General features: G+C 52.1%; 1 protein-coding gene across 2 annotated transcripts in view; it reads right to left on the reverse strand.

The window, feature by feature from the left end:
- Positions 1-5,936: 5,936 nt before the first annotated feature.
- Positions 5,937-24,634, reverse strand: part of plekhh3 (pleckstrin homology, MyTH4 and FERM domain containing H3) — a 52,517-nt gene continuing 33,819 nt past the window's right edge. For both annotated transcript variants that reach the window (XM_073071835.1, XM_073071833.1), the window contains exons 10-13: positions 22,980-23,100; positions 20,629-21,087; positions 13,771-13,962; positions 5,937-7,177 (exon numbers count right to left, since the gene is read on the reverse strand). In XM_073071835.1, coding sequence (XP_072927936.1) covers positions 7,001-7,177; positions 13,771-13,962; positions 20,629-21,087; positions 22,980-23,100 — 949 coding nt within the window. In that variant the 3' untranslated portion in view covers positions 5,937-7,000. The remainder of the gene's footprint in view (positions 7,178-13,770; positions 13,963-20,628; positions 21,088-22,979; positions 23,101-24,634) is intronic.

A 24,634-nucleotide genomic window follows, 5' to 3' on the forward strand; every position in this document is an offset into this window, starting at 1 on the left:
CAGAGGTCAATCTCCTGTGTGCCCCCCACCTCAGAGGTCAATCTCCTGTGTGTCCCCCCCACCTCAGAGGCCAATCTCCTGTGTCCCCCCCACCTCAGAGGCCAATCTCCTGTGTCCCCCCCACCTCAGAGGTCAATCTCCTGTGTGCCCCCCCACCTCAGAGGCCAATCTCCTGTGTGTCCCCCCCCACCTCAGAGGCCAATCTCCTGTGTGCCCCCCCCACCTCAGAGGCCAATCTCCTGTGTGCCCCCCCACCTCAGAGGCCAATCTCCTGTGTCCCCCCCACCTCAGAGGCCAATCTCCTGAGTGCCCCCCACCTCAGAGGCCAATCTCCTGTGTGTCCCCCCCACCTCAGAGGTCTATCTCCTGTGTGCCCCCCCACCTCAGAGGCCAATCTCCTGTGTGTCCCCCCCCACCTCAGAGGCCAATCTCCTGTGTGTCCCCCCCCACCTCAGAGGCCAATCTCCTGTGTGCCCCCCCCCACCTCAGAGGCCAATCTCCTGTGTGCCCCCCCACCTCAGAGGTCAATCTCCTGTGTCCCCCCACCTCAGAGGCCAATCTCCTGTGTGTCCCCCCCCCACCTCAGAGGCCAATCTCCTGTGTGCCCCCCCCACCTCAGAGGCCAATCTCCTGTGTGCCCCCCCACCTCAGAGGCCAATCTCCTGTGTGTCCCCATCTCAGAGGCCAATCTCCTGTGTCCCCCCCACCTCAGAGGTCAATCTCCTGTGTGTCCCCACCTCAGAGGCCAATCTCCTGTGTGTCCCCCCCACCTCAGAGGCCAATCTCCTGTGTCCCCCCCACCTCAGAGGCCAATCTCCTGTGTCCCCCCCACCTCAGAGGCCAATCTCCTGTGTCCCCCCCACCTCAGAGGCCAATCTCCTGTGTCCCCCCCACCTCAGAGGCCAATCTCCTGTGTCCCCCCACCTCAGAGGCCAATCTCCTGTGTGTCCCCCCCCACCTCAGAGGCCAATCTCCTGTGTGTCCCCCCACCTCAGAGGTCAATCTCCTGTGTGCCCCCCCACCTCAGAGGCCAATCTCCTGTGTCCCCCCCACCTCAGAGGTCAATCTCCTGTGTGCCCCCCCACCTCAGAGGCCAATCTCCTGTGTCCCCCCACCTCAGAGGCCAATCTCCTGTGTCCCCCCCCCCCACCTCAGAGGCCAATCTCCTGTGTGTCCCCCCCACCTCAGAGGCCAATCTCCTGTGTCCCCCCCCATCTCAGAGGCCAATCTCCTGTGTGTCCCCCCCCCCACCTCAGAGGCCAATCTCCTGTGTGTCCCCCCCCACCTCAGAGGCCAATCTCCTGTGTGCCCCCCCCCACCTCAGAGGCCAATCTCCTGTGTGCCCCCCCACCTCAGAGGCCAATCTCCTGTGTGTCCCCCCCCACCTCAGAGGCCAATCTCCTGTGTGCCCCCCCCACCTCAGAGGTCAATCTCCTGTGTTCCCCCCACCTCAGAGGTCAATCTCCTGTGTCCCCCCCCCACCTCAGAGGCCAATCTCCTGTGTGCCCCCCACCTCAGAGGCCAATCTCCTGTGTCCCCCCCCCCACCTCAGAGGCCAATCTCCTGTGTACCCCCCCCACCTCAGAGGTCAATCTCCTGTGTCCCCCCCCCCACCTCAGAGGCCAATCTCCTGTGTGCCCCCCACCTCAGAGGCCAATCTCCTGTGTCCCCCCCCCCACCTCAGAGGCCAATCTCCTGTGTACCCCCCCACCTCAGAGGTCAATCTCCTGTGTGCCCCACCACCTCAGAGGCCAATCTCCTGTGTCCCCCCCACCTCAGAGGCCAATCTCCTGTGTCCCCCCCCACCTCAGAGGTCAATCTCCTGTGTGCCCCCCCACCTCAGAGGCCAATCTCCTGTGTGTCCCCCACCTCAGAGGCCAATCTCCTGTGTGCCCCCACCTCAGAGGTCAATCTCCTGTGTTCCCCCCCCACCTCAGAGGCCAATCTCCTGTGTGCCCCCCACCTCAGAGGCCAATCTCCTGTGTCCCCCCCCCACCTCAGAGGCCAATCTCCTGTGTGCCCCCCCACCTCAGAGGTCAATCTCCTGAGTGCCCCCCCACCTCAGAGGCCAATCTCCTGTGCCCCCCCCACCTCAGAGGCCAATCTCCTGTGTACCCCCACCTCAGAGGCCAATCTCCTGTGTCCCCCCCACCTAAGAGGTCAATCTCCTGTGTGCCCCCCACCTCAGAGGCCAATCTCCTGTGTCCCACCCACACATCAGAGGCCAATCTCCTGTGTGTCCCCCCCACCTCAGAGGTCAATCTCCTGTGTCTCCCCCCACCTCAGAGGTCAATCTCCTGTGTCTCCCCCCACCTCAGAGGTCAATCTCCTGTGTCTCCCCCCACCTCAGAGGTCAATCTCCTGTGTCCCCCCCCACCTCAGAGGCCAATCTCCTGTGTCCCCCCCCACCTCAGAGGCCAATCTCCTGTGTCCCCCCCCACCTCAGAGGCCAATCTCCTGTGTCCCCCCCCCCCACCTCAGAGGTCAATCTCCTGTGTCTCCCCCCACCTCAGAGGCCAATCTCCTGTGTTCCCCCCACCTCAGAGGTCAATCTCCTGTGTGTCCCCACCTCAGAGGCCAATCTCCTGTGTGTGTCCCCCCCACCTCAGAGGCCAATCTCCTGTGTCCCCCCCCCACCTCAGAGGCCAATCTCCTGTGTGTCCCCCACCTCAGAGGCCAATCTCCTGTGTGTCCCCCCACCTCAGAGGCCAATCTCCTGTGTGTCCCCCACCTCAGAGGTCAATCTCCTGTGTGTCCCCACCTCAGAGGTCAATCTCCTGTGTCCCCCCCACCTCAGAGGCCAATCTCCTGTGTGCCCCCCCACCTCAGTGGACAATCTCCTCTGTCCCCCCCACCTCAGAGGACAATCTCCTGTGTGTCCCCCCCACCTCAGAGGACAATCTCCTGTGTGTCCCCCCCCCCACCTCAGAGGCCAATCTCCTGTGTCCCCCCCACCTCAGAGGACAATCTCCTGTGTGTACCCCCCCCCACCTCAGAGGCCAATCTCCTGTGTCCCCCCCACCTCAGAGATCAATCTCCTGTGTGTGTCCCCCACCTCAGAGGACAATCTCCTGTGTGTCCCCCCACCTCAGAGGCCAATCTCCTGTGTGCCCCCACCTCAGAGGACAATCTCCTGTGTGTGTGTGTGTGCCCCCACCTCAGAGGCCAATCTCCTGTGTGTCCCCCCCCCACCTCAGAGGCCAATCTCCTGTGTCCCCCACCCCCACCTCAGAGGCCAATCTCCTGTGTGTCCCCCCTCCACCTCAGAGGACAATCTCCTTTGTGCCCCCCACCTCAGAGGCCAATCTCCTCTTTGCCCCCGCAGAGAGGGGGCAAATCTATCTCCCGTGTGGCAGATAGATTCCTCTACATCCCCCTGTAGTGGCAGATCTTGTCTGTGCCCCCTTTTGCAGCAGATCCTCTCGGTGCCCCTGCACTTTTCTCTGGTGTGGTGAGCAGGGCTGCTGACTGTACTGGCTACTGTGTGCTTTCAGAAGTGATGCATTCACTAGGCTCCCCTTTCAGCACCACCGGCACCAGGTATTTTAAAGGAAATGGGTTGGGACTTGGAGACACGCTGGCAGACGTTCATGATCACCGTCAGCATCCTGGGAGCACATTCACCCAAAGGACCAAAGCAGTTCAGCAAAGGCTCACGGTAAGACCATAAGGGATAGGTGCAGAATTAGGCCATTCAGCCCATCAAGTCTGCTCCACTGATTTATTATCCCTCTCAACCCCATTCTCCTGCCCTCTCCCTGTAACCTCTGACACCCTGACTAATCAAGGATCTATCAATTCTGCTTTAAATACACCCAATGACTCACCCTACACATCTGTCTGTGGCAAAGAATTCCACAGATTCACCACCCTCTGGCTACAGAAACTCTTCCTCATCTTTGTAGTAATTGGATGTCCTTCTTTTCTGAGGCTGTGTCCTCTGGTCCAAGACTCCACCACTATAGGAAACATCCTCTCCACATCCACTCTATCTGTGCCCTCTGGTCCTAGACTCCCCCACTACAGGAAACATCCTCTCCACATCCACTCTATCAGTGTCCTCTGGTCCTAGACTCCCCCACAAGAGGAAACATCCTCTCCACATCCATTCTATCTGTGCCCTCTGGTCCTAGACTCCCCCACTATAGGAAACGTCCTCTCCACATCCACTCTATCTGTGTGCTCTGGTCCTAGACTCCCCCACTATAGGAAACGTCCTCTCCACATCCACTCTATCTGTGTCCTCTGGTCCTAGACTCCCCCACTATAGGGAACATCCTCTCCATATCCACTCTATCTGTGTCCTCTGGTCACTCTATCTGACACCCCCCTCCACTTCATTCTTCTGAATTCCATTGAGTACAGGCCCAGAGCCATCAAACACTCCTATCAGGGTGTTGGTGGTTAAGTGGAGAGGTTACACAGTGTACAGTGTTCAACCAGCTATTTTTTACCATCGGCCCACAGCAGATGTTTGTACAAGGGCGTTGGTGGTTAAGTGGAGAGGCTACACGAAACTCCAGGAGCAGTGTTCAACCAGCTATTTTTTACCATCGGGATGTTTGTACAAGGGTGATGGTGGTTAAGGGTGTCCGTGGAGAGGAGACTGACACAGAATGGACAGTGTTGTTCGACTGGCTGAATCCCCGAATCTGGCAGATGGCTTTTCTTTCACAGAACCATGAAGCGTTGGCCGCCTCACGTTGGATTCCCACCTCCTGTTCGACACTAATCCGGGCCCTCGGTCGCTGCAGGCGGCTTGTTTCTCTCTTTGAAGAGCTATAGCGCAGAGGCGGGCCCAGTGAGCCTGCACCGCCCAATTACACCCACCACATGCACGCCTTTGGGACGTGGGAGTGGACCGGGGAAAACCCACGCGGTCACAGGGAGAGCGAACAAATTTGTTACAGACAACGGCAGGAATTGAACTGGGGCCGGTGGCGCTGTAAGAGCTTTGCGTTAACCGCTACACTCTGTGCTGTTTTCTCGGGGACATTTAAATTGAATTGACTTTATTCCTTATATCCTTCACATACACGAGGAGTAAAATTCTTTATGTTGCGTCTCCGTCTGATTGTGCAATGTGCAGTTTATAGTCATTTGAAATACATGGTATGTACAGCAGGACAGTCAATATATCTTACATGAGGAAATCTGCAGATGCTGGAAATTCAAGCAACACACACAAAATGCTGGTGGAACGCAGCAGGCCAGGCAGCACCTACAGGAAGAAGTACAGTCAACGTTTCAGGCCGAGTCCTGACGAAGAGTCTTGGCCCAAAGCGTCGACTGTACTTCTCCCTGTAGATGCTGCCTGGCCTGCTGCGTTCCACCAGCATTTTGTGTGTGTTGAGTCAATCTTAACGGCCTTGTGGCCGTAGCCTCAAGATTCGGGGGGTGTAGATTTAGGACGGAGATGAGGAGGAACTGCTTGGCCCCAGGGGGTGGTGAATCTGTGAATTTTCTGCCCAATGAAGCAGTGGAGGCTACCTCAGCAGATATATTTAAGATAAGGTTGGGGAGATCTTTGCATAGTTGTGGAATTAAAGGGTTATGGGGAGAAGGCAGGTAGGTGGAGATCAGCCATGATCTTATTGAATGGTGGGGCTATTTCTCCCTGCGTCCAGGTGGGGTTTCCTCTCAGTCCGAAGGCATTCTGCTTGATAGGTTAATTGGCCGTTGTAAATTGCCCCGTGTGATTAGGCTGGGGCTCAGTCGGGGCACATTCCGCGCTGTACACTCTGTCCAGCAGCTGCTGCGATCTCAAATCCCCGATAAAGAGGATGGAAAATTACCCTATCTGGTTGCTGCTCGCCCTCCACTTCCCAGCAGAGCCCACCCTCTGTGACCTGCTGGAACTCCAACAACGTGGCACTGGGCCTGGTCAGCAAGTGCATCTGAGTGGATCTTGAGGGCCACTGACAAAGCCAATGCAGTTAACAATATAGTCAGTTGTTTTAATCAGAAAATCCTTTACATAATGCACCCATGTTCAGCTGTACAGTACAGTGCATTACATGGACATTGGGTGAGACAGGAAATGCTGAGAGTTAATTTTTTCTTTAAAAAAGCTTTTGTTTTATGGAGCAAATTTACAATCAAAGGGAAGGGTTTTGTAAAAGGAAAGCTGCCAGCAGCTTTAGACTCCGAGGCCCAGGGATGCTCACAGCAGCTTCGGACTCATGTAAGTTAGTGCAATCTGTTACCCAGGGCTTCCACACGATTTCCTGCACGCCGTCGAGACTGTGCCAGATGAAATAATTAATTAGTTCCAGACTGACTGAGCCTGGAGTTCTTCACCGTGGGAGCGATTGACTCAACTGCCAGGTTAAAACAAGGCACATCGGGAAGAGTGGAATTCCCAATTTCTCCTTTCTTCCCCCAGATTTCCGCCGGGCACGGGTTGTGACATTCCAGCCTCAGTCCTCTTCACTTTCAGCACATCAGCTCGTCCGGTTCCAGCTCAAGTCACTTTTCAGAGATTTGGAGCTGGCAATTTGTAGTGTTTCACGGATTTGGTTATGCTGAGGCACCAGGTGCCGTGGGCCGTCTCTCCATAACATCTCCTCCTGTGCACTGATTGTGGTTCAGAGCGATGTGCTTATCCCACTGCCCAGTCTTTGAGGAAATGTTCTTTTTTTTAAAACTATTTCTGTGTTCGTGGTAGTTTAATACCATTCCTACTCTGTGACCTAGCGTTTTAAAATATATATTTTTAAAAAAGACATTTTTAAAAAATTGTGCTCTTTGTCGGATCTTCGGTTTGAATTTCCTGGATCTTGGGGCACGACCCATAGAGACCACGGAGATCCCGAGGACACCTGGTACCGACGGATTTCCCTAAAACGGACCACTCTTCTCCAGCAGCTCGTGCGGAAGCGGTTGGGAAGAATAGAAGGCACAGAGAGGTGAGTTTTGGATGTGCTGGTGTGGCAGGGCAATAGACTGGGACCATCTCGCCAAAAGAAAAGCGGCTTTCTCTCCCGTTGTACTTCCTGCGTCACATGCCTCCTGAGGTAAAAGTCTGCTCTGTGCTAAAGTCCTTGTACTGGACCCGCTGGGGAGTGTTGGGCAAGGCCCCTGTGGTTCTGGGTTTTGTGGGATGGCAGCCAGCTCGGGTCCATGTTCTGCAATGATGGGTGCTGTATATCTTCATCAGCTGAGAAATCTCACGGGCCTAAAGATCAAAAATAAATTGGTGTCTACAGATATCATTCTGAAAATGTATTTTTCCCCCCCACATCAGTAACCTCCTGAATTAATTCCCGCTACGTTACATACAAACAGCAGAGGGGATGTTAAAGATGGCACGCTGGACATAATTTTGGGCAGAGTCAGTTCTAAATGCAAGCAGGCTTTTGCTTTCCACCGAGGTTGGGCGAGTCATGGGTTAAGGGTGAAAGGTGAAATGTTTAAGGGGGCCATGAGGAGGAAGTTCTTCACTTGGAGGGTGATGAGGGTGTGGAACAAGCTGCCAGCGCAAGAGGTGCATGCCAGCTCGATTTCAACATTTAGGAGAAATTTGGACGGGAGGGTTATGGAGGGCTGTGGTCCAGTGCAGGTCAATGGGACTAGGCAGATTAATGGTTCGGCACAGACCAGATGGGCCAAAGGGCCTGTTTCTGGGCTGTGGTGTTCTGTGCTTTGGATGAAGGAACCAAATGCCTTATTTCCAGGTTTGCTGGTGAAAATTTTGGTATTCTTCATTTGACGAGTGATTACTTGGAGCAGTTTGGTGGGGTGAAGAGTGTTTTTTTTATAACTTAAAGCTGTTCTTGCTGTAATGTGCAAGGTTCTGAGAGTACCCGGTGGAGTGGATGGTAATCGTAAGGGATTAAAGGAGAAGGGTCAGGGTAAACGTGGCACTGCTCAGTCAGGACAGGCTGGAGAGATTGTCTGGGGAGACATTATGGGTGGACCTGATGAATAAGAAAGGTTAATGGGATTATATTATAGACTACCTAACAGTCTGAGGCATTTAGAGGAGCAAATTTGTAGAGAGGTCGAAGACTGTTGCAAGAAACAAAGTTTGTTATAGCAAACACAAGGAATTCTGCAGATGCTGGAAATACAAAGCAACACACACAAATCGCTGGAGGAACTCAGCAGGCCAGGCAGCATCCATAGAGATTCATAAATGGGTTGACGTTTTGTGCCGAGACCCTCCGCTGGGAAGGATGGAATTAAAAGGCAGGGCGAAGGAAAGGAGGGTAGCTTGAAGGTGATACGAAAAGCCACATGGGTGGGAAAGGTCAAGGGCTGGAGAAGAAAGGATCTGATAGGAGAGGAGCAACACACACAGAAAGCTGGAGGAACTCAGCAGACCAGGCAGCGTCTATGGAAAAGGAGGGTGTTTAAGGAGGGGATTGATAGGTATCTATTTAGTCAGGTTGTCAAGGGATATGGGGAAAAAGCCGGAAAATGGAATGATGGGAGAATAGTTTAGCTCATGGTGGAGTGGTGGAGCAGGCTCGATGGGCTGAATGGCCTACTGCTCCTCTGTCTTGTGATCTTGTGAAAAGTGTACGGTCGATGTTTCGGGTTGAGACACCCCAGCAGACTGGGGATAAAGAGATGAGGAGTCAGCATTAGAAGGGTGGGGGGGAGGGGAGGGAGAAACCTGGAGGGGGGAGGGGTGGTAAAGAGTTGGGAAGTCGATTGGTGAAAGAGATCCAGAGCTGGAGAAGGGGGGATCTAATAGGAAAGGACCAGCGGGCCATGGAAGAAAGAGAAGGAGATAGAAGGTAATTGTAACTTTCCACATATTGACTGAGACTCCCATTCTTTAAAAGGGCTGGATGGGAAAGAGTTTGTCAAATGTGTTCAGGACAGTAGATTGAAGTCCCAACTAGGAAGAGTGTGATACTAGATAACAGAGGTTTGTACAGAGGAGCACCTTGCAGCTAGCAATCACAATGCCATTAGTTTCATGGTAATTATGGAAAAGGGTAGGTCTGGTCCTCGGGTTGAGATACTACGTTGGAGGCATCAGAAAGGATCTGGCAAGTGTGGATTCGGACGGGCTGCTTTCTGGCAAAGCTGTACTTGGTAAGTGGGAGGCCTTCAAAAGTGAAATTTTGAGAGTACAAAGCTTGCATGTGCCTGTCAGGATACAGGCAAGGATAACAGCTTTATGCAACCTTGGTTTTCGAGAGATATTGAGTTAAAAACAGAAGGCGGTACAGAGCAGGTATAGGCAGGCAGGAACAACTGACATCCGTGTGGAACTGCAAGAGAACACTTTAAAAAGGAAATCAGGAGGGCTAAAAGTAGAGATGACATTGCTCTGGCAGACAAGGTGAAGGAGAATTCCGAAGGGTTTCTACAGACGTAAAAGGACAAAATTGGTCCTCTGGAAGATCAGAATGGTAATCTACGCGTGGAGCTGGAAGAGATGGGAAGATCTTAAATGGAGTTTTGCATCTGTGGTTACTGGGGAAATGGACGAGTCTGCAGAAGTGAGGCAAAGCAGAGGCAAGGTCATGGACCCTGTACAGAATACGGAGGAGAGGTTTACTGTTGAGGCAAATGAGGGTGGATAAATCCCCAGGGCCTGACGAGGTGCTCCCTCTGACCCTGCGGGAGGCAAGTGCGGATATTTACACCACCCCATAGTTAGAGGTGAGGCACCGGAGGACTGGAGGATAGCCAACGTGGTTCTGTTGTTTGAGAAAGGCTTGAAGGATAAACCAGGAAATTGTAGACCGTTGAGCCTGACATCAGTAGTGGGAAAGTTATTGGAAGGTATTCTGAGGGACTTGATATACAAGTATTCGAATAGACATGGACTGATTAGGGATAGTCAGCATGGCTTCATGCATGGTAGGTGTAGGTCATGTCTAGGCAATCGTAGAGTTTTTTGAGGAAGTTACAGGAAAGTGGATGAAGGCAAGGCGGTGGATGCTGTCTACATGGACTTCATCGAGGCCCTTGGGAGTTTGGTCAAGAAGGTTCAGTCGCTCGGCATTCAGGATGAGCTAGTATATTGGATTAGACATTGTGGGAGAAGCCAGAGAGTGGGAGTAGATGGTTGCCTCTCTGACTGGAGGTTTGTGACTAGTGGTGTGATGCGGGGATTGGTGCTGGGTCCGTTGTTGTTTGTCATCTATGTCAATGATCTGGATGATAATGTGGCTAACCGGATCAACAAATTTGCGGATGATTGGGGGTGTAGTGGACAGTGCTTGCAGTGGGATCTGGACCAGCTGATAAAGTGGCAGATGGAATTTAATACAGGGAATTTGGTAGGATAGGTCTTACACAGAGAGCTGTAGGGCACAGAGGAGTGTGGAACAACGGAACGATCTGGGAAAACAGATTCATAATTCATTGAAAATGGTGTCACAGGTAGACAGGATCATAAAGAAAGCTTTTGGCAAATTGGCCTTCATAGATCAGTGTACTGAGTACAGGAGATGGGATGTTATGTTGAAGTTGTGTAAGACATTGGTGAGGCCTAATTTGGAGTATCGTGTGCTGTTTTGGCCATCTACCTACAGGAAAGATGAAGTTGAAACCGTACAGAGAAAATTGTACATGCCAACTCCACGTATGAGACCAGTTCAGTCAGGATTGAACCCAGTTCTCTGGGCTGTGAGACAGTGAGGCACTGCACTGCTCTGTCCAGGATAAAGAGATATAATTTAATAGAATTCATCCTGTAATTGGAGAGGGAAATCTAAAGTCAGATGTATCAGTATTGCAGTGGAGTAATGGGAATTACAGAGATATGTGGCTGGCCAAAATTGATTGGAAGGGAACACTAGCAGGGATGACAGCAGAGCAGCAGCGACTAAAGTTTCATGAAGCAATTCGGAAGAGCATTTCTGGGAAGAGGTTGTGGAGGTATTAGTAACAATCTTCCGAGAATCACAAGATTCTGGAATGGTTGCAGAAGACCGGAGATTTGCAAATGTCACCCCCACCCTTCAAGAAGGGAGGGAGGCAGAAGAAAGGAAATTATAGGCCAGTTAGTCTGACCTCAGTGGATGGGAAGATGCTGGAGTCAATTGTTCAGCATGTACTTGGAGGCACACGATGAAATAGACCAGTCAGCATAGATTCCTCAAGGGAAAATCTTGCCAAACGGATCTATTGGAATTCTTTGAAGTAAAAAACAAGCAAGATAGACAAAGGAGAATCGTTGGATGTTGTGTACTTGGATTTTCAGAAGGCCTTCGACAAGGTGCCACACATGAGGCTGCTTCACAAGTTAAGAGCATGGTATTACAGGAAAGACACAAGCATGGATGAAGCAGTGTGGCCGATTGGCAGGAGGCAAAGAGTGGGAATAAAGGGAACCTTTACAGATTAGTTGGCAGTGTTCAGTAGTGTAGTCAGTGTAGGGACCGTTCTGGATGATGGAATTGATGGCTTTATGGCTAAGTTTGCGGATGATACGAAGATAGGTGGAGAGGCAGGAAACAGAGAGTCTGCTGAAGAACTTAGATTAGGAGAGTGGGCAAAGAGATGGAATACATTGTCAGGAAATGTAAGATTAGGCACTTTGGTTGAAGGAATAAAAGTAAAGACTATTTTCTAAACGGGAAGAAAATTCAATAATCCGAGGTGCAAAGGGACTTGGTAGTCCTCGTGCAGGATTCCCTAAAGGTTAACGTGCAGGTTGAGTCTGTGGTGAGGAAGGCAGATACGAAGTTGGCATTAATTTCAAGAGGACTAGAATATAAATGCAAGGATGTAATGTTGAGACTTTATAAGAAACTAGAGAGGCCTCACTTGGAGTATTATGGGCAGTTTTGGGCCCCTTATTTAAGAAAGGATGTACTGACATTAGAAAAGGTTCAGAGGAGGTCCATGAGAATGAAAGGCTTGTCATATAAGACCATAAGATATAGGAGCAGAATTAGGCCATTTGGTCCATCAAGTCTGATCCATTATCCCTCTCAGCCCCAATCTCCTGTCTTCCACCCTCTCCCCCCGCCCCACCCCTTATCCCTTTGATGCCCTGACCAATCAAGTATCGATCAAACTCTGCCTTAAATATACATAAAGACTTGGCCTCCATAGCTGCCTGTGGAAGGGATTTCTACAAATATGACAAGCGTTCAATGACTCTGGGCCTGTACTCACTGGAATTTAGAAAAATGATGGGGGATTTCATTGAAACCTGTCGAATGTTGAAAGCACTAGATAGAGAGGATGTGGACAGGATATTTCCTATAGTGGGGGAGTCTGGGACCAGAGGACACGGATAGAGTGGATGTGGAAAGGATGTTTCCTACAGTGGGGGAGTCTAGGACCAGAGGACACAGATAGAGTGGATGTGGAGAGGATGTTTCCTATAGTGGGGGAGTCTGGGACCAGAGGACACAGACAGAGTGGATGTGGAGAGGATGTTTCCTGTGGTGGGGGAGTCTAGGACCAGAGGACACAGATAGAGTGGATGTGGAGAGGATGTTTCCTATAGTGGGGGAGTCTGGGACCAGAGGACACAGACAGAGTGGATGTGGAGAGGATGTTTCCTATAGTGGGGGAGTCTAGGACCAGAGGACACAGATAGAGTGGATGTGGAGAGGATGTTTCCTATAGTGGGGGAGTCTAGGACCAGAGGACACAGATAGAGTGGATGTGGAGAGGATGTTTCCTATAGTGGGGGAGTCTAGGACCAGAGGACACAGATAGAGTGGATGTGGAGAGGATGTTTCCTATAGTGGGGGAGTCTAGGACCAGAGGACACAGACAGAGTGGATGTGGAGAGAATGTTTCCTATAGTGGGGGAGTCTAGGACCAGAGGGCACAGATAGAGTGGATGTGGAGAGGATGTTTCCTATAGTGGGGGAGTCTAGGACCAGAGGACACAGATAGAGTGGATGTGGAGAGGATGTTTCCTATAGTGGGGGAGTCTAGGACCAGAGGGCACAGATAGAGTGGATGTGGAGAGGATGTTTCCTATAGTGGGGGAGTCTAGGACCAGAGGACACAGATAGAGTGGATGTGGAGAGGATGTTTCCTATAGTGGGGGAGTCTAGGACCAGAGGACACAGATAGAGTGGATGTGGAGAGGATGTTTCCTATAGTGGGGGAGTCTAGGACCAGAGGGCACAGATATAGTGGACGTGGAGAGGATGCTTCCTGTAGTGGGGGAGTCTAGGACCAGAGGACACAGATAGAGTGGATGTGGAGAGGATGTTTCCTATAGTGGGGGAGTCCAGGACCAGAGGGCACAGATAGAGTGGACATGGAGAGGATGCTTCCTGTAGTGGGGGAGTCTAGGACCAGAGGACACAGATAGAGTGGATGTGGAGAGGATGTTTCCTATGGTGGGGGAGTCCAGGACCAGAGGGCACAGCCTCAGAATCCATTTAGCCAGAGAGTGGTGAGTCTGTGGAATTTGTTGCCACAGGTGTCTGTGGAGGCCGGGTCATTGGGTGTATTTAAGGTGGAGGTTGACAGGTTCTTGATTAGTCAGGGAGTGAAGGGTTATAGGGAGAAGGCAGGAGAATGGGGTTGAGAGGGAAATGGATCAGCCATGATGAAATGGTGGAGCAGATTCGATGGGCCAAATGGCCGTTTGTTTTATGGTCTTGTATATGAGGAATTATGTCTTCTGAGGTGATTCTTTGGAATTGTCTGATTGACAGAGCCGAGGATTGTGAGGTATGACATTAGAACGATGGGTTTCAGGGGAGTCAAAGGTCGTGGGCAAGAGGAGCTGTGGCAGCTGAGGAGGTTTGAGGAGATGAGGTGACTTTCTGCACCTGTATCTATTAAATCAGAGATGGGTGATCTGTCAGATATTGTTGACAATACCTTGCAGGATTCGAGCAACAAAGTCCTTTTGTTCAGAGTAATTTTAAGTGTTTTCTTATCAGTCGTCTCGAATGATGAAATCTGGTGGTAATCAAAGCTCTCCATGGATTCGATATCTCCTGGCTTGTAGAGAGAAACAGTCTTTGCGTCGATGGCCAAACACCGAGTCTCAGCCATGCTCCCCGAAGTTGTCTGTAACGGTAATTCGCCAGTCTTAAAATCAGGTTCTGTATAATGCTGGTAAACGGAAATAACCATCACATTGGGAGCAGGATGGGACTGATATCCTCACGGGGGAACCGGTCCCATTGGGAGCAGGACGGGACTGATATCCTCACGGGGGAACCGGTCCCATTGGGAGCAGGATGGGAACGATATCCTCACGGGGGAACCGGTCCCATTGGGAGCAGGATGGGAACGATATCCTCACGGGGGAACCGGTCCCATTGGGAGCAGGACGGGACTGATATCCTCACGGGGGAACCGGTCCCATTGGGAGCAGGATGGGAACGATATCCTCACGGGGGAACCGGTCCCATTGGGAGCAGGATGGGAACGATATCCTCACGGGGGAACCGGTCCCATTGGGAGCAGGACAGGACTGATATCCTCATGGGGGAACCAGTCCCATTGGGAGCAGGACGGGAACGATATCCTCACGGGGGAACCGGTCCCATTGGGAGCAGGATGGGAACGATATCCTCACGGGGGAACCGGTCCCATTGGGAGCAGGATGGGAACGATATCCTCACGGGGGAACCGGTCCCATTGGGAGCAGGATGGGAACGATATCCTCATGGGGGAACCGGTCCCATTGGGAGCAGGATGGGAACAATATCCTCACGGGGGAACCGGTCCCATTGGGAGCAGGACGGGACTGATATCCTCACGGGGGAACCGGTCCCATTGGGAGCAGGACAGGACTGATACCCTCATGGGGGAACCGGTCCCATTGGGAGCAGGACAGGACTGATATCCTCACGGGGGAACCGGTCCCATTGGGAGCAGGATGGGAACGATATCCTCACGGGAGAACCGGTCCCATTGGGAGCAGGATGGGAACGATATCCTCACGGGGGAACCGGTCCCATTGGGAGCAGGATGGGAATGATATCCTCATGGGAGAACCGGTCCCATTGGGAGCAGGATAGGAACGATATCCTCACGGGGGAACCGATCCCATTGGCAGCAGGATGGGAACGATATCCTCACGGGGGAACCGGTCCCATTGGGAGCAGGACGGGACTGATACCCTCATGGGGGAACCGGTCCCATTAGGAGCAGGATGGGACTGATATCCTCAAGGGGGAACCGGTCCCATTGGGAGCAGGACGGGACTGATATCCTCACGGGGGAACCGGTCCCATTGGGAGCAGGACAGGACTGATATCCTCACGGGGGAACCGGTCCCATTGGGAGCAGGACAGGACGGATACCCTCATGGGGGAACCGGTCCCATTGGGAGCAGGACAGGACTGATACCCTCATGGGGGAACTGGTCCCATTGGGAGCAGGACAGGACGGATACCCTCATGGGGGAACCGGTCCCATTGGGAGCAGGACAGGACGGATACCCTCATGGGGGAACCGGTCCCATTGGGAGCAGGACAGGATGGATACCCTCACGGGGGAACTGGTCCCATTGGGAGCAGGACAGGACTGATATCCTCACGGGGGAACCGGTCCCATTGGGAGCAGGATCGGAACGATATCCTCACGGGGGAACCGGTCCCATTGGGAGCAGGACAGGACTGATATCCTCACGGGGGAACCGGTCCCATTGGGAGCAGGACAGGACTGATACCCTCATGGGGGAACCGGTTCCATTGGGAGCAGGATGGGAACGATATCCTCACGGGGGAACCGGTCCCATGGGGAGCAGGATGGGAACGATATCCTCACGGGGGAACCGGTCCCATTGGGAGCAGGATGGGAATGATATCCTCACAGGGAAACCTGTCCCATTGGGAGCAGGACAGGACTGATGCCCTCACGGGGGAACCGGTCCCATTGGGAGCAGGATGGGAACGATATCCTCACAGGGGAACTGGTCCCATTGGGAGCAGGACAGGACTGATGCCCTCACGGGGGAACTGGTCCCATTGGGAGCAGGATGGGAACGATATCCTCACAGGGGAACCGGTCCCATTGGGAGCAGGACAGGACTGATACCCTCACGGGGGAACTGGTCCCATTGAGAGCAGGATGGGAACGATATCCTCATGGGGGAACCGGTCCCATTGGGAGCAGGACAGGACTGATATCCTCATGGGGGAACCAGTCCCATTGGGAGCAGGACGGGAACGATATCCTCACGGGGGAACCGGTCCCATTGGGAGCAGGATGGGAACGATATCCTCACGGGGGAACCGGTCCCATTGGGAGCAGGATGGGAACGATATCCTCATGGGGGAACCGATCCCATTGGCAGCAGGATGGGAACGATATCCTCACGGGGGAACCGGTCCCATTGGGAGCAGGACGGGACTGATACCCTCATGGGGGAACCGGTCCCATTGGGAGCAGGACGGGACTGATATCCTCACGGGGGAACCGGTCCCATTGGGAGCAGGACGGGACTGATATCCTCAAGGGGGAACCGGTCCCATTGGGAGCAGGACAGGACTGATACCCTCATGGGGGAACTGGTCCCATTGGGAGCAGGACAGGACGGATACCCTCATGGGGGAACCGGTCCCATTGGGAGCAGGACAGGACGGATACCCTCATGGGGGAACCGGTCCCATTGGGAGCAGGACAGGATGGATACCCTCACGGGGGAACTGGTCCCATTGGGAGCAGGACAGGACTGATATCCTCACGGGGGAACCGGTCCCATTGGGAGCAGGATCGGAACGATATCCTCACGGGGGAACCGGTCCCATTGGGAGCAGGACAGGACTGATATCCTCACGGGGGAACCGGTCCCATTGGGAGCAGGACAGGACTGATACCCTCATGGGGGAACCGGTTCCATTGGGAGCAGGATGGGAACGATATCCTCACGGGGGAACCGGTCCCATGGGGAGCAGGATGGGAACGATATCCTCACGGGGGAACCGGTCCCATTGGGAGCAGGATGGGAATGATATCCTCACAGGGAAACCTGTCCCATTGGGAGCAGGACAGGACTGATGCCCTCACGGGGGAACCGGTCCCATTGGGAGCAGGATGGGAACGATATCCTCACAGGGGAACTGGTCCCATTGGGAGCAGGACAGGACTGATGCCCTCACGGGGGAACTGGTCCCATTGGGAGCAGGATGGGAACGATATCCTCACAGGGGAACCGGTCCCATTGGGAGCAGGACAGGACTGATACCCTCACGGGGGAACTGGTCCCATTGAGAGCAGGATGGGAACGATATCCTCACGGGGGAACCAGTCCCATTGGGAGCAGGATGGGAACGATATCCTCACAGGGGAACCGGTCCCATGGGGAGCAGGATGGGACTGATATCCTCACAGGAGATACATCTCATGATTCTCCTTTGCCTATCCTGCCTGTTAGTTCTTCAAAGAATTCTGACAGACTTATCAGACAAGATTTCCCCTTCAGGGATCCTTGCTGACTTTGGCCACTTTTATCATGTGTCTCCAAGTACCCTGAAACCACATTCTTAATAGTGGACTCCAACATCTTTCCAACCTCTGACTAACTGGCCTATAATTTCCTTTCTTCTGCCTCCCTCCCTTCTTAAAGAATGGAGTGACACCTGCAATTTTCCAGCCCTCCAGGAACATTCCAGAATCTAGTGATTCTTAAAAAAATCATTACTAATGCCTCCACACTCTCTTCAGCCACCTCTTTCAGAACCCTGGGGTTTACACCACCTGGTCCAGGTGACTTATCTACCTTCAAACCTTTCAACTTCTCAAGCACCTTCTCCTTGGTAATAGCAGTGACACTCACTTCTGCCCCCTGACACTCTGGCATTGAATTTCTGGCATACTGCTTGTATCTTCAACGGTGAAGAATGACGCGAATACTTATTAAGGTTCCTTCGCCATTTCCTTGTCCTCCACTACTACCTCTCCAGCTATCCGATATCCACTCTTGCCCCTTTTGCTCTTTTGTCTATCTGAAAAAACTTTTAGTGCAGTAGAACAGAAGGATCTGGGAGTACATAATTCCCTAAAAGTGGCGTCACAAGTAGATGGGGTTGTAAAGAGATCTTTTGGTACATTGGCCTTTATAAATGAAAGTATTGAGTGTAAGAGTTGGAATGTAATTGTGAGGTTGTATAAGACATTGGTGAGACCAAATTTGGAGTATTGTGTGCAGTTTTGGTCACCTAATTACAGGAAGGATATTAATAAGGTTGAAAGAGTGCAGAGAAAGTTTACAAGGATGTTGCCGGTTCTTGAGAAACTGAGTTACAGAGAAAGGTTGAATTGGTTAGGACTTTATTCCCTGGAGCGTAGGAGAATGAGGGGAGATTTGATAGAGGTGTATAAAATTATGATGGGTATAGATGGAGTGAATGCAAGCAGGCTTTTTCCACTGAGGCCAGGGGAGAAAAAAACCAGAGGTCATGGGTGAAGGGGGAAATGTTTAAAGGGAACATTGGGGGGGGGGGCTTCTTCAGGCAGAGAGTGGTGAGAGTGTGGAATGAGCTGCCAGATGAAGTGGTGAATGCGGGCTCACTTTTGACATTTAAGAAAAACTTGGACAGGTACATGGATGAGAGGGGTTTGGAGTGATATGGCCGAGGTGCAGGTCAGTGGGACTAGGCAGAAAAATGGTTCGGCACAGCCAAGAAGGGCCAAAAGGCCTGTTTTTGTGCTGTAATGTTCTATGGTTCTATAGTAGCCTCTTTTATGTTATTGGCAAATTTAGCTTCATATTTCATCTTTTCTCTCCTTATGGCTTTTTTAGTTGCTTTGTGTTTTTTTTAAAAAAGCTTTTGAATCCTCTAACTTTCCTAACTTTTGCTATATCATATGCCAGCTGTGTTATATGCCATCTCTTGTGTTTTTATGCTGTCTTTGACTTCCCTTGTTAGACACTGTTGCCTTATTCTTCCTTTAGAATACTTCTTCCTCTTTGGGATATATCTATCCTACACCTTCTGAATTGCTCCCAGAAACTCCGGACACTGCTGCTCTGCCATCATCCCTGCTAGTGTCCCCTTCCAATCAACTTTGGCCAGTTCCTCTCTCATGTGTCTGTAAATCCCTTTACTCCACTGTAGTGCTGATACATCTGACTTCAGCTTCTCCCTCTCCAATTACAGGGTGAAGCCAATCACTGTCTCCAAAGGGTTCCTTTACCCTTTACCCTAATCAAATCTGGTTCATTACACGGCACCCAATCCAAAATATCTGACCAACCCCCCACCCCCACCCCACCGGTGGGGCTCAACCAGGAGTTGCTCTAAAAAGACATCTTATAAGCATTCTACAGATTCCCTCTGTAGGGATTCAGCACTAACCTGATTTTCCCAATCTATCTAGATATTGAAATCCCTCATGACTTTCGGAAAATTGCCCTTTCTATCTTGTAACCCACATCCTGGCTACCGCCTGCATACAATTCCTATCAGGGTCTTTACCCTTTTAGTTCATCAGCTCCACCCACAAAGGTTCAACACCTTCCGACTCTGTCACCTCTTTCTAAACTTTTGATTTCATATTTACCAACAGAGCACTGTCCACCCTTCTTGTGTACCTGCCTGTCCTTTTGATAGAATGTGTATCCTTGGACATTAGCTTCCCAGCTATGATCTTCACTCAGTGATGCCCACAACGTCACACCCGACAATCTCCAGAAAGTGCTACAAGATCATCGACCTTATTCCGTATGCTGTGTGCATTCAAATATAACACCTTCAGTCCTGTATTCATCGTCCGTTTCGATACTTACACTGCAACTCATCCCACCGGCTGCAATTTTGCCCCATCATCTGCCCGTCCTTCCTGAGAGTCTCACTGCACATGGCACCTGTCCACAGCCAACTGGCAGCCCCATCCTCAGCTCCACCACTCCCGTTCCCAGGCCCCTACCCTACCAAATTAATTTAATCCCTCCCCAACTGATCGAACAAGCCTGCCCTCAAGGATATTGTTCCCCCTTGGGTTCAGGTGTAACCTGTCCGTTTTGTACAAGTCGTACCTTCCCCTGAAGAGACACAATGATCCACAAATCTGAACCCCAGTTCCTCATCTACCAAATCATCCCATTCCTACCCTCACTGGCAGCAATCCAGAGATTACTGCTCTGGAGGTCCTGTTTTTCAGCTTTCTGCCCAAATTCCCTCTTCAGGACCTCCTCCCTTTTCCTCCTAAGTCACATTACTGCCAATATGTACCAAGACTCCCGGCTGCTCCCCCTCCCCCTCGCGAGTGCCGTGGATCCGAACCGAGACGTCCCTGACCCTGGTACCTGGGAGGCAACGTGCCATCTGGGTGTTTCTATCGCGTCCACAGACTCTCGCGTCTTACGGAATCCTCTGCCACACTGAAGTCCTCTTCTCCTCCCCTTCCCTCCTGAGCAACAATGCCAGACTCGCTGCTGGAGATCCGGTGGTCGCAGATCCCCCCCCCTCGCCCCTCAACAATATCCACAGCGGAATACTTATCACTGCGGGGAACGGCCACACGGGCATCTGTACTGGAACATGCTGCCTTCCCTCAATCCCTGCCCAAACCAGCACTTGGCACCGGGAGTAATCCGGAGTTTACTACCTTGGAGATCCTGCTAAACCCTCACTGTTGCCCTTTCTCCAGAGGGAATGTGATGCCCGCGCAGAGGAAGCTGCTGGTGCCAGACTCTGAGATTAGATCGGGGGGAGTGGGTGTGATTGCTCCTGAAACTCGGCATCAGTGGGGAAGCAGAGCTTCGGACAGTGGACTTACCGTGAACAGCTGCACTTCAAACAGGCTGGCTCCGTACACCCCCCACTGCTTCAGGATGCTGAGGTAGGCCGTCATGGCGTCCACCTGGCCCATGCCCTGAAGCCGTTTCCACTGTTCCACGATGGAGGACATTGTGGCGGTGCTCTCCTCTTTCAGCTGAACCCGCAGCGTCTGTTCCTCCTCCAGTCTCTGCTTGTGGCCGGTGTCCCCCCAGAGGCTCCTCGCCAGCGTCTCTGGCAGCAGGTGCCCCCGCCCCTTCCTGACCCCGGCGGGCGGCAGCAGCTTCCTCGCCTGCGTGAGCCTGGAGCGGAGGGCGCTGACGGGGAACAGCTCCTGGAGTCTGGGCAGGGGTGCGTGGGGGCTGAAGTCCCGGAAGGTGAACTGTAACCTCAGGGCGGCCAGGGTGTGCAACGTTTCGTCGGGCGCGGGGAGGCACCCTTTCACCACCATCTCATGGGCCTGCACCAGAAACAAAGCCAGTCACTAACACTGCGCAGGGTGAAGGTAACTCACTACCTCACACTGGCCCTCGTCGAGGGTGTCAGAATCTCTGAGGGTCTAACCTGGGCCCAACCTACCGATGGAGCTTCAAAGGAGGCACCACAGCGGCTCCATTTCATCAGGAGTTTGAGGAGGTTTGGCATGACGGCAAAGACACTCGCAGATTTTATACAGATGTACTGTGGAAAGCACTCTAACTGGTGGAATCACCGTCTGGTATGGCGAGGGGGTGCTGAACGGATCTAAATAAGGTGCAGAGAGTTCTTGGTTCTCGGTCCTCCAGAATATTCCGCGAGGAATTTAAACTTGTAAACTCAGTCAGCTCCATCGTGGGTACTGGCCTCCCCGGCAACCAGGACATCGTCAAGGAGCAATGCCTCCAAAAGCCAGCATCCGTCATTGAGGTCCCTCACCACCCAGGACATTCCCTCTTCTCATTGCTACCATGCGGAAGGAGGTACAGAAGTCTGAAGACACACACTCAATTATTCAGAAACAGCTTCTTCCCCTCTGCCATCAGGGAGGAGGTACAGGAGCCTGAAGACACACACTCAGCGATTCAGGAACAGCTTCTCCCACTCTGCCATCAGGGAGGGGGTACAGGAGCCTGAAGACACACACTCAACGATTCAGGAACAGCTTCTTCCCCTCTGCCATCAGGGAGGGGGTACAGGAGCCTGAAGACACACACACTCAGCGATTCAGGAACAGCCTCTTCCCCTCTGCCATCAGGGAGGAGGTACAGGAGCCTGTAGACACACACTCAGTGATTCAGGAACAGCCTCTTCCCCTCTGCCATCAGGGAGGAGGTACAGGAGCCTGAAGACACACACTCAGCGATTCAGGAACAGCTTCTTCCCCTCTGCCATCAGGGAGGAGGTACAGGAGCCTGAAGACACACACACTCAGCGATTCAGGAACAGCTCCTTCCCCTCTGCCATCAGGGAGGAGGTACAGGAGCCTGAAGACACACCCTCAGTGATTCAGGAACAGCTTCTTCCCCTCTGCCATCAGGGAGGAGGTACAGGAGCCTGAAGACACACACTCAACGATTCAGGAACAGCTTCTTCCCCTCTGCCATCAGGGAGGGGGTACAGGAGCCTGAAGACACACACTCAGCGATTCAGGAACAGCTTCTTCCCCTCTGCCATCAGGGAGGAGGTACAGGAGCCTGAAGACACACACTCAGCGATTCAGGAACAGCTTCTTCCCCTCTGCCATCAGGGAGGAGGTACAGGAGCCTGAAGACACACACACTCAGCGATTCAGGAACAGCTCCTTCCCCTCTGCCATCAGGGAGGAGGTACAGGAGCCTGAAGACACACCCTCAGTGATTCAGGAACAGCTTCTTCCCCTCTGCCATCAGGGAGGAGGTACAGGAGCCTGAAGACACACACACTCAGCGATTCAGGAACAGCTTCTTCCCCTCTGCCATCAGGGAGGAGGTACAGGAGCCTGAAGACACACACACTCAGCGATTCAGGAACAGCTCCTTCCCCTCTGCCATCAGGGAGGAGGTACAGGAGCCTGAAGACACACACACTCAGCGATTCAGGAACAGCTTCTTCCCCTCTGCCATCAGGGAGGGGGTACAGGAGCCTGAAGACACACACACTCAGCGATTCAGGAACAGCTCCTTCCCCTCTGCCATCTGATTTCTGAATGGACATTGAATCCATGAACACTACCTCACTATTTTTTTTATTTTTGCACTACTTATTTAACTGTTTAATATATCTATTATTTACAGTAATTCACAGGATTTCCCCCATCATTGCGTTGTACTGCTGCGGTAAAGACTACAGATTCCAGGCCGTATGCCGGTGATGTTGAACCCGGTTCTGATTTACCTGCTCGAAGAAAATGCGGAGCTCCACGTTGTTGGCCGGGCCGCGGTCTGGCTCCAGGAAGCACAACAGTTTGAAACAGAGTCTGCATTCAGACTCGGCCTCAGCCACGCTCGCGGAGAATCTGCAAAAGGAACAGAGATTACTACCAGATGCACGGATGCGGCTGGCCGTGCTATCAGCACATCGACCTGGTCACATTCAAATACAGACTTGACAGTCAGTCACAATGTTAGATAGCGTGGGATTTGCATCCTCTCATTTGCATTTCGCATCCTGGGCAATCACACAATGACTCCTCTTTCATGATCAGGAAGGAGGTACAGGAGCCTCAGGACTCACACCACCAGATTCAGGAACAGTTATTACCCCTCAACCATCAGGAAGGAGGTACAGGAGTCTCAGGACTCACAACACCAGGTTCAGGAACAGTTATTACCCCCTCAACCATCAGGAAGGAGGTACTGGAACCTCAGGACCCATACCACCAGGTTCAGGAACAGTTATTACCCCTCAACCATCAGGAAGGAGGTACAGGAGCCTCAGGACTCACACCACCAGGTTCAGGAACAGTTATTACCCCTCAACCATCAGGAAAGAGGTACAGGAGCTTCAGGACTCACACCACCAGGTTCAGGAACAGTTATTACCCCTCAACCATCAGGAAGGAGGTACAGGAGCCTCAGGGCCCACACCACTGCTCAGGAACAGTTATTACCCCTCAACCATTAGACTCCTGAACCAGCATGGATAACTTCACTCACCTCAACACTGAACTGATTCCACACCCTAAAGACTCACTTTCAGAGGCTCTACAACTTATGTTATCGATATTATTTTGTTATTTAGTTTTTTTTCTGTCCTTGTTTGCACAATTTGCTGTTTGTGCTCTTCGATTCTTTGTTTCTCTGCTCCGTTTTATTTTACGCACTCTTTCTATCGTCTTTCTTTGCAGTTACCGTGAATGCCGGCAAGAAAATGATTCTCAGGCTGGTCATTTGGGAGAAAGGTTTGGACTTTATTCCTTGGAATGTAGAAGATTGAGGCGAGATCTGATGGAGGTGTACAAAATTATGAGTAGTGTCTTTGGCTCTGGGCCATATTTACTAGAATTCGGTAGAATGAGGAGTGACCTCATTGAAATCTATCGAATAGAGCACGACCTTGATTGAGTGGATGTGGAGAGGATGTTTCCTGTAGTGGGGGAGTCTAGGACCAGAGGACACAGATAGAGTGGATGTGGAGAGGATGTTTCCTATAGTGGGGGAGTCTAGGACCAGAGGACACAGATAGAGTGGATGTGGAGAGGATGTTTCCTATAGTGGGGGAGTCTAGGACCAGAGGGCACAGATAGAGTGGATGTTTAGAGGATGTTTCCTATAGTGGGGGAGTCTAGGACCAGAGGACACAGATAGAGTGGATGTTTAGAGGATGTTTCCTACAGTGGGGGAGTCTAGGACCAGAGGACACTGATAGAGTGGATGTGGAGAGGATGTTTCCTATAGTGGGGGAGTCTAGGACCAGAGGATTCGGTAGAATGAGGAGTGACCTCATTGAAATCTATCGAATAGAGCACGACCTTGATTGAGTGGATGTGGAGAGGATGTTTCCTGTAGTGGGGGAGTCTAGGACCAGAGGACACAGATAGAGTGGATGTG

This window comes from Hemitrygon akajei, chromosome 18 (genome assembly GCF_048418815.1).
Source record: "Hemitrygon akajei chromosome 18, sHemAka1.3, whole genome shotgun sequence".
NCBI lineage: Eukaryota > Metazoa > Chordata > Chondrichthyes > Myliobatiformes > Dasyatidae > Hemitrygon > Hemitrygon akajei.